The following is a 10,500-nucleotide window of genomic DNA, read 5'->3' as shown; positions in this document are numbered from 1 at the left end:
AAAAATTTAAAGATAAAACTAAATAAATTTAACTTCCTCCTGGATTCTGTTCTGTGCTGGTGTCAAATATCAAACCCCTTAGCAAATGCTACCCAGAAATACTCACTCTGGCAGCAGCTTCAGCTTTAGAATTTACTGGGCAATTCGCTTTGTGTCTCTGCCTCCCCACTACCCCCTCCTCTCTCACTGCTAACTACATTCTTCCAATCTTCCTCTCCCCCCTCCTCCCTCACTGCTAACTACTCAGTTTCCTTCCCCCCCACTTTCAAATAATTGTACCAATTAAATTGTCCAATTCCCCCAGGACCCTGCTGGGATACTGATTAGGAAATAATTGAATGTATTAGACTGTTCGGGAGAAAAATAGCATGTCTACAGTGTGTAGAAACACCTTTTCTTTTCCTCCAATAGCTTCTCTTATCTCATAGTATTGTCTGACATTATCCTTTAAGGGCACAGAAAAAAATGTTTAGATATTCTTACCAAAATATATGGGTTTTTGCTAACATAATGGGATCTTTTAAAACTATATTCGATATTTGTTCCTGCTATCTAAAAAGATGCAGTTTATATTTTTGTAAATGACTCTTTCATCCAGTAGTTTTTCTGAATTCTCATCATGTTTTTCACTATCTCCTGGGACTTGCTAACAGACACTGCCAGCTATCCTGGCATGTGGCCATCTGCTCTTGCCAAGGGAGGGGCCGTTGCAGGCTGCTTCTAGGTCTTCAGGTCAGTTGTATGCCAGATGGGTTTAGCCAGAATTCCCAGACACAAAAATGTGTTCCCCCAACAGCTCCCGCCACTGTTGAACAAGCCCATGATGATCCCTGTCACCCACAAGTGACCCCACATTGGCTTTGTGGTACCACCCCGTCTCCATCCCAAAGGAGATGGTGACTTGCTGCTGAGGAGAATCTCTTCAGCCCTTATGTCATGGTGCTCTGTGCTTAAATGTCCCCACCAAAATTCACATTAAAATCGAGTCTTGTAGACTAGAAAGACGGTGCAGGGGTTAAGAGCATTATCTGCTCTTTCAGAGAACCCAGGTGCAATTCCCAGGATCCATGTGGTGGCTCACAACTATCTGCAACTCCAGTTCCAGGGAATCGATCACCCTCTTCTGACCTTGGTGGGTACTGTATTCACATGGTGCACGATCATACATTTGGGCAATACATCCATATACATAAAACAAAAGGAAAGAAATCACAGCCTGGTGTGGTGGCACACACCTTTAATCCCAGCACTCAAAAGGCAGAGAGGCAAGCAGATCTCTGGGAGTTCAGTGCCACTATGATCTACATAGTGAGTTCCAGGACAACTAGGGCTATGTAGAGAGACCCTGTCTCAAAAAGAAATAGAATAAATAATTTTTGAAAATGTATTTATGTGAGGCTGGAGGGATGGCTCAGTGGTTAAGAACATTTCCTGTTCTTCCAAGGGTCCTGAGTTCAATTCCCAGCTATATGGTGGCTCACAACCATCTGTAATGGGGTCTGGTGCCCTCTTGCGGCCTGCAGGCGTACACACAGACAGAATACTGTATAAATAATAAATAAATAAATAAATTTTAAAAAAAAGAAAATGTATTTATGTATTTTATGTATATGAGTGCTTTGTCTTCATGTACATATGCACACTAGAAGAGGGCATCAGATCATGAGCTGCCATGTGGGTGCTAGAAATTGAACTCAGGACCTCTGGAAGAGCAGCTCTTAACCACTAAGCATCTCTCCAGCCCCTAAATAAGATTTGTTTTGTTTTGGTTTGGTTTTTTTCGAGACAGGGTTTCTCTGTGGTTTTGGAGCTTGTCCTGGAACTAGCTCTTGTAGACCAGGCTGGTCTCGAGATCCACCTGCCTCTGCCTCCCAAGTGCTGGGATTAAAGGCGTGCGCCACCACCGCCCAGCAAGATTTGGTTTTTGTGTGTGTGTGTGTGTGCATTATTTTGCTTATTTTACATGCATGCTGGGGATTCGAACTCAGGTCCTCATGACTGCACAATAAATGTCCTTACCCACGGAGCCATCTTCCCCACTAAATAACTAGTTTTTATATAAAAAAGAATTCAGTCTCCACTTTGAGGTTTTAAGCAATGAGGCCAGATGGGATAGTGTAGAGGTAACTAGGTCACAGGGGACAAAAGCACCCATGCATCAGCAGGTCAAAGAGCTCTCTCAGGAATGGATCTGTTAGTGAGGCCAGGCTGGATGGCCCTTAGTCATGTGATGCTTTGCACTGCCTAAAACCTCTGCAGAGAATCCACCTTACACTCCCAGCCTCCAGAACCTTAAACTTAAATAAAGCTTGCTGTCCTGGAACTAGCTCTTGTAGACCAGGCTGGCCTTAAACTCACAGAATTCACCTGCCTCTGCCTCCCAAGTGCTGGGATTAAAGGTGTGCGCCACCACCGCCTGACTATGAAGTTTTTATAGCAACAGAACAAAAAGGGATTACAAACAAGGCACCACTTAGACACATGGGTGGGAATGTTAAACCGCAGCTACGGCAAGGTGGAGAAAGCTCAGCTGTAAGTCTGAGACGCTGCTTGACAGATGACTCTTAGCCCTTTGATGAGTGGAGAAGGTTTGGTTAACACAGTCCAGGGGTTTTATCCATTTGTCAGTACATTAGGTCACACACAGAGGGGTACGAGGAATGACTATTTAGGGGGCTAAAGCTACCCTGAGACAAACCGTAATCAGGCTCTGGGCCTGCAACACTGCAACCTCCCCACCCCACTGCAGCTCTAAGCAGTGACTCAGCCTTTGCAGACAGAGTGTGCTTCCAGGAACTCTCCTTCACACATCCAAGTCCACTTTGGCAAACCATGAGCTTACTTTTGTCTGTTCACAGGGGCAAGACTGTTCACAAAGATTTATTTATCTAGGGATAAACTCACAGGAAGAGTAGCGATCCACAATCCTCTGCGTGTGCTGGGAACTGCGTGGGGTGGGAGGAGGTGGCAGACGGGAATGGGGGTGGGATGGGGTGGGATGGGGTGTTGGAGTATAAATAAATTCCACATAAGCTCACCTTAGGAAGTTGCATGGGAAGGTCCCCTGGAGACAAGAGTTGGGTAAAGAGGGGGGCAGTTCTGTTAGCATGCTCTTTGTGTCTCCTTCCTTTAGAGACAGTGAACTGTGCATTGTTGTCTAGACCTGCATTTGTTCTTTCTGCCTTCCTGTGCTCTGCCAAGGTCAGGGGACTCGTGATTCTGCCAGCTTATCCTGCCACATGAGTGGGTTTCCAGATGTTGCTCAGAGGCCCATTTCCAGTTACTCTCAAAGGATATTGTAAGGCTGTAATGTTAGGATCTAGCTTCTGCTCAGCCTACACCAATCCCCTCCTTTCACAAAAACCTGTCCCATCCCTCCTTGAGGCTCCTATGTGGGCTGGTTCCACCCTTCAGAGACCTGGCCACGCCCTCTGTCTCTGGGGCCTGAATGGTCCTCGGAGCTCCCACTATGCTGTTGCCTCCAGTCTGCCCGTACATGACATTAATAGCTCCAATAAACTCTCCCCAGCCAATAATTAATTTTAGTGTCCTAAACCCTTGCACTACCATCCTAAGCCTAACAGCTTGTGGAAGGGAGCTTTCCTGGGTGGAAACTGGAGGTATGGACACATTTATCTGCATGAAAAACTTACGGTGCACTGGATACCTTGGGGTGGGGGGCATCAATCAACAACGGGAAGGAGGAATTTTTAACCAACAACACGTACTCCACACCTATACCTTGGATAGGAAGGTTCTCCCATAAGCCTCGGGTGTTGAAGTCTTGGTCTCCAGCTGGTGAGGTTACTGAGGGGAGGGAGTGCTCTGACTTCATTAATGAATCAATATGTTGATTATAATCCTTAAAGCTGATGTATAAGGCACAGGCTGGCTTTGAACTGTCCTATGGCTGGAATGGAAGGTGCGAGCCACCATACTCAGCTTCTGATTTGTTTTTACAAGGCCACGCTCCTACGGGGTAAGCGCCCTACCACGAAGCTGTGACTCCAACAAACAACAAACTCACAAAAACCTCGCCAAGCACAGTTAAGGGTGACATCAGGGCAGCGTAGGCAGGCCCTAAAGGAAGGAGCGGGACTTCCAGCAGAACCTGCCCAGGGGCGGTCCCCGCGCGCTCCTACCTAGGATTGGTGAATTACTTCAGGGGTGTGGCCTCGGGAAGTCCCGAAATGCGCGCTCAGTCGCTTGTGCCCACCCTGGCCTGCGATTGGCGAACGTGAACGCAGGGCGGAGCCTCGGGTAGTGCGTGCGCGCGCCGGTCACGCACCTAGGGGCGACCTCGGCGAGCAGCGTCTGTACCATGGCGGTCTCTCTCCTGCTTCGGGGAGGACGAATCCGGGCGCTGAAGGTAAAGGGCATACGGGCGCGACCTCCCCGGCCCGTAGCCTGACCCTCAGCTGTATCCGTGGGCTTGGTGCCACGATGACGGGTCCCAGGGCCTGTGCTCAGCTGACCCGGAGAGGTCTTTTTCTGCAGGAGCAAAGCTTAGGCTCTTTGGTTGATTTAAAAACGAAACCTGGCTTTCTCTGTAAAACCAGTATTGGTTTTACAGTATTGGGTTGTTTGGGTTGGATTATGAAGATGGAACCCGGGGCCCTGTACTTGTTTGTCAAGTGCTGTCACTGAACCATCCTCAAAGCAGGAAGTGCTCACAGCAAAATAAAATACTACAGGTGACCTAGGGTCCCCACCGTCAGATGAGCACTATTTAAACACTCCTTCAGGTATCTTGTTCCCAGCAATTTTTATTCAGCGTGTAAAGATACACATAATTTGTACACACTCGAAGAATCAAATGTAATAGTAGTTTTCTCGTTCTTTTCTGGGCCCAGCATGGAGCCGCTTAGACTTAGAACATACCTTAGTGGCTGCCGGGGAAATTAGGAGTCTTCCCATTTACATTGTAACATTTCTGAAGCAATTGGTTGCATTGTGTTTACTAACAGATAGTGTTACTAAGTGTAGGGAGATAATTTGCAAAAAAAGAAACATAGTATTTTGTAGTGATTCAGTAGAGTAACAAAGTAAGCCAGTGGAGTAAATGGGCTGCCCTGTCTAGACCCAGAAGTCTGGGCCTTGCTTCCAGGATCCTGGTGGTGAGGGTTGCACCTTGCCATCTAAGTGATGACAGAAGCCCAGAGGCCAGCACCTCCCTCCTTTCCCCGATGTCAGTACAGGTCTATCTCACCTGGACTTTGCAGGACAAGTGGCAGCAAGGGCTTCTCCCAGTAGTGCATGCCTCTCGTCTACCCCTATGCCCCCAGCCACAGGCTCTTCACCAAGATGCTCTGAAGTTTTATATAAAGAAGCTGGCAAAGTTTTTTTTAGTATTATTACTGTTATTATTTAAATTTCCAAGTTTCCATTTTGGGAAATTTTTGCAGAGAATGGGGAAATGAAGATGCTTTCCTTTACCCAGATGCTAACTGTGGTTGCTCAGGAACTTGGGTTTATTTATCTTGCAGGGTTTTTTTTTTTTGTACTTTTCATACTTCCCATATGTTATGAACATTGTAATAAATGTGCCACATGAACATTAATATATAGCACTCACATTATAATGGCTGTCATCAAGGTGAGTATCCTTCCTGTTGACTCTCCCCAGGCTGCGTTCCTGGAGGCAAGGGTGTTCCGAGAACTGTCTTCTACGGTGTCCCTCTCTACAGAGTCAGGGAAGATTGGAAAGGGAATAAAATCAAATCCCAAGAAGCAAAGTGCACCCAAAGGTGAGATTTTAAAGATGGTCTTGGAGGGGCAGAGACTACAAAGTCATTAGCATGAAATGAGTTTGACCAGCCATACAACCTAAGGTTCTTAATCTTTTCAGTGTCCATAGACATGGCAAAGGTGTCCTGGCCTGAATTCCAGAGGGATTTGATTCTGTTCTGCCCAAACCTGCCTGGTTTTAAAATACAGTGCTCTTTTCCTCTTGGATGCATTGAAAAACAGATATCTTAAACATGAGGGCTATTCAACAATAACAACACATAGAATCCCAGTGTACCTAAGAAATGTCTCCAACAAGAATGCCTGTTAAGTCATGGCCTGTATGTGGCATGGTCTTTTATTTTTGCATGCTATAGATTTCAACCCAGGGCTTTACATAGCCTGGAATGCTTATGACCTCTTACTGGTGAGTTGGATTTCCATACTAACTATGTCCTCTTCTCTGGTGGTGTTTAGGCACATGATTTTAAACTAAATGAATTTTAGGATCTAAGAACCTTCTATATAAAAACAAGTGTCTGAGCTGGGTGGTGGTGGTGGTGGTGGTGGTGGTGGTGGTGTACACCTGGAACCCCAGCACTTGGGAAGCAGAGGCAGGTGGATCTCTGTAAGTTTAAGGCCAGCCTGGACTATAGAGTGAGTTCAAGGATAGCCAGGCCTACACAGAGAAACCCTGTTTCAAAAAACAGACAAGAAAAGTGTCTGTGTGAGTTAAAGTGATGTCGACCTGGGAAGATCATCTGAGCCTGCAGCTTTGCCACCTCCCTCAGTGCTGTGGGGCTGATGGGAATGTGGGCTGTGTGTACCTGTGTCTGTCTGTGCACTTAAGTGTATGTATACTCGTGCACTTTGGGGTGGAAGATAGTCTTCAGAAGTAAATTGTCTTCTGTGTATATCACACCTGTATATTATAACTTAAAATAATTTCTGTACAGAGAAAAATAATGTTTCCAAATAGCCACATGTAGGCCTGTGTTTTTCCTTGAGGTCCCAGGGATTAGAAACTATCAGAGTCCAGAGTGGCTTTGGGAGCCCCCGGGGCTTACTACATCTGCTCTTGGTCCCCAGCCTGGGTCAGGAACCACCCCTGAGAACAACTCTAAGTCCATAGGCAGGCTTGTGTCTAAGGGTCAAAGGATGCGGCCAGGGCTGGGTTTGGGCGGGCCAGAAACTCTCTCTCTCTCTCTCTCTCTCTCTCTCTCTCTCTCTCTCTCTCTCTGTCCTTTTCTCTCTTTCTCTCTTACACACACACACACACCATCATCAAAAGCAAAACCAGTTCCTGCATCCATTAGCCTTCCCTTGAATTCTTCCTGTAGCCAATGAGAAGAAGAGAAACTGTTCAGGCCTTCTCTCTCCATACAGCGGAGTCTCCTTTTTAAGATGCTCTGGAATGTTTTTTCCCTTTTTGTAGGTAAATACCCTGTGATGTAAATTTTTCTTCTGTGTGTGTCTTGGGGGGTGGAAGGCTGTGGTTTGACACCAGGGCCTTTCATGTGTCCAGCACATGCCGTATCACTGAGCTACACCTCAATTCCAAGAATGTAGTTTTGGAGCTCATTACAATTCCCGAAACCTCAAGGAGAGTGGTGCTCGGTGGTGGTGTGCCTAGTGTGCCTGAGCCCCTGGGTCCAATCAAGAGCAGAAAAGCAAAATCCCCAAATCCTAAACATATTTCAGGAGAGTTAGTCTGTCATTTTTCTATTCAAAAATAGCTAGCTGAGAACTTTATTAATTTTTTTTAATTTTTGAGAAGCCATACATAGGCCAGGCTAGCTTCAAACTTACCACGTAGCTGAGGGTGACCTTGAACTTATGATCCTCCTGCCTCTATCTCCAGAGTGCTAGAATCTCACCACACCTGCCTTATTGCAGTGCTGGGCTCGAACCAGGGACCTTGTGCCTGTTGAGCTAGCACTGTGCCAGCTGAACCCCACCCCACCCCAAGGTCATTTCCTGTTTGTGAGAGGCAAGTTCAGAGAAATAGTGGTATAGATGAGTGGGCTAGCTGGCCTGGGGGCTGGGAAATCATACTTGTGGCTGTTGGAATCTGAGCTGTATGGCTAAAGCCCAGGGAGAGCAGGTATGTGCTGCCGTGCTCTGCCGACCTACTCGGCATGTCCTGGAGCTGTCACCCTGTCAATCCCTGCTCTAGATGGCCAAGGCCAAGACAGACATAGTCTTCGCTGGTTTCAACTGTCACCCACTGCTCTCGCTCCGGTCATTTCCTTTCACAGTCCTGTCACACTTTCTCTGGCTTGGAAACTTCGCTTTTCTCTGTTCCTACCCATTCAGTTAATCATAGTTAATCATAGTCCTGATTCTGCCATAGAGGAGGAAGCAGGCAGTTTTAGCCTAGATGTAACCCCTCTGTAGATCTGTTCATCTGGAGAATGTTTGGTTCCACTCAGGTATGAAGGGTAGTTTTCCATATTAATAACTTGTCCTGTGTTTTTCTTCTGATCCATATGCTTAGAAAGATTGGCACTTGCAAAGACGGAGTAAAATTAGTTCTAATAGATGTGGTTTTGTTTGTTCGGTTGTTTCTTTGTTGCTCTTTCCTAAATGCTTATGAAATGTAAGGTTTTTCTGTTGCCCTGCTTTTTCTGCAGTTTAACAGCTGTTTCCAGTGATATGTATGGTATTAAATTATTTTAGACTTTTTGGCTTTGCAAATCTTGTTTTCTTGGCTGAAGAAGTCCCCATGTGACCTGTGGGATTTTGAGGACTTTCCTTCCTTTTTAGGGCAGCTTTCCTTGAAAAGCTGTTGCCACTCCCTCCTCCACACTCTTCCTCGTGGGGTGCTCTTTACTCGTATGCCAACAGACTCTTGTCTATACCACTGCTGCTTTGTTTAGAAAGATCAGACTCTGCACCTTTTTAATATTGGAAAAGCACCAAACACTTGAGTGGTCTCAGCACTTCAAGAAATTATACATTTGGAAAACTTGTATAGTCAACTGAAAATACTTGCATTAGAGTTTAACTTGTTTAAATTTGGGTGAGATCGTTTTAAAAATTACCATCTGGGAAGCCATACGTGTGAGAAATGGAGTCAGTTTGTGGCCCTTGTTGGTGAGAAAGGCCCTCCTTAAAGGTTTTGATCAGAGGCAAGTCTGCCCACTCCTGCTGCTGCCCCAGCTTGTGGGGAGGGAGGTTCCTGGAACCTCCCTTGGGTCAGTTACCTGGATGACATTATAACATGCTGGTATGCAATGCGATGTCTATGGCTTTGAATTGTCCATTAAATAATAAATGTTCCTCTTTATGCCGTTTCCCAGATGTGGTGGGAGCAGAGGAGAGGGGCAAGCTTCTAGCCACCCACACAGCAGCGGCAGTGTCCAAAAGTGAGTCTCCACGCAGTCCTTACCCAGCCGTGGAGAACACAGGTGGGGCTGTAGCCGGCCCACACCCTCGTGGCAGCCTGCCCCTCACAGATGAAAGGCTTTCGAAGCGTTTGTCAAGAAAGACTTTGGTAGAGTTTCCTCAGAAAGTTCTGTCTCCACCCCGAGTACAGGGTTCTGACTCAGAGGCTCAGCGGCGTAAGCAGAAGGTGACAAATGGTTCATCCTCATCTTCCTCATCCAGCTCCTCAGATTCAGACTCTGATGGGGAGGGACATGACTCAAAGATGGAGCCCCGAGTGGCTAGCAAAGGCAAGGCAGGGTCTTACAAACCAGAGGCCTCTCGGCCCTTCCAGAATGGAGTCCCTAACATCACTGTACCTGCAAAAGAGAAAGCCAAGGTGCAAAAGCCATGCACAGATGTCACCTACCCAGAGAAGTCCCAGCAGCCAAAGAAGAAAGGGACCATCACCAAGCCTATAGAGGACAGCAAAGAAACCAGATCCAAGCCTGTGACATCCAGATCACAGTCCAGTGAGATTTTGGACCAAAACATGAAGGAAGAACACCCGCAAGGGAAACTGAGGCCAAGTAAGACCAGGAAGGAAAGCCCAAAGCCGCTTGAAGCTGAAGAAATCTTACCCGACCGCACAAAGGCCAGGTCATCTGCAAGGCTCACCAGTGGCCCAGTGCCCACAGCGAGAACACAAGAGACCAGCGCAGGAGAACAGCTAGCAGCCACTACACCCATGCCCGGAGCCAGACATCTGGAACCAAAAGTGCCAAAGCCTGAATTTAAGGCAGTTTCTCCTCAGGTCCCGGTTGGAAAAGAAAGCCTGGAGAAGCAGGTGCCAGAAGGATGCTTGACGGCCAAGGTGGAGACCTTGGAAGATCAGACATCTGTGGGATATTCGAAGACAGTTCCTGTCCAGAAGAAAGATACCTTTGAAGAGAGAGCAGAACCACAGCTAAAGGGGAGGTTCCAGGTGGCAGTCGGTGAAGCTCCGCCCACTGATGCAAGCCCACCCCAGGAAGCCCCAGGCGACACTCAGGGTACACCTTGCCTTGGTTCAGACTCCTTGTCTTTTAGGGTGTATAGTTTCTGTAGAACCCTCTTGAGTTTCTGTGTGTTTAGAAAGCAGTATCTTTATTTTCATCTGTTTATTTCTTTGGCACAGAGTAATGTAGCTCAGGGCGATTTCAAACTTGCTAGGTGGTTGATACTGGCATTGCCACCCCTGATCCTCCTGCCTCTGACTCCCTGTGCTGAGTTCAGGTGTGCGCCGCTTGACCTTGTTCGACTGTTTCTTTCTTCTTCTTCTTTTTTTTTTTTTTTCTGAGACAGGGTTTCCCTGTAGCTTTGGAGCCTGTCCTAGAAGTAGCTTCGTTTTGTTTTGTTTTTGTTTTT

The 10,500-nt window shown here is 46.8% G+C and overlaps 1 protein-coding gene across 2 annotated transcripts in view; it reads left to right on the top strand.

Annotated features, from left to right (window-relative positions):
- The first annotated feature begins 4,246 nt into the window (after positions 1 to 4,246).
- The window catches only part of Ndufv3 (NADH:ubiquinone oxidoreductase subunit V3), an 8,652-nt gene continuing 2,398 nt past the window's right edge, over positions 4,247 to 10,500 (top strand). Inside the window, exons 1-3 of one of the 2 annotated variants that reach the window (XM_005360299.3) lie at positions 4,250 to 4,369; positions 5,627 to 5,747; positions 9,030 to 10,145. In XM_005360299.3, coding sequence (XP_005360356.1) covers positions 4,322 to 4,369; positions 5,627 to 5,747; positions 9,030 to 10,145 — 1,285 coding nt within the window. In that variant the 5' untranslated portion in view covers positions 4,250 to 4,321. Of the gene's footprint in view, positions 4,370 to 5,626; positions 5,748 to 9,029; positions 10,146 to 10,500 lie in introns of both variants that reach the window. The other variant, XM_005360300.3, reaches the window with a different exon arrangement.

This window comes from Microtus ochrogaster, linkage group LG2, assembly GCF_000317375.1.
Source record: "Microtus ochrogaster isolate Prairie Vole_2 linkage group LG2, MicOch1.0, whole genome shotgun sequence".
NCBI lineage: Eukaryota > Metazoa > Chordata > Mammalia > Rodentia > Cricetidae > Microtus > Microtus ochrogaster.
This window is presented reverse-complemented; position numbering and strand designations above follow the sequence as displayed.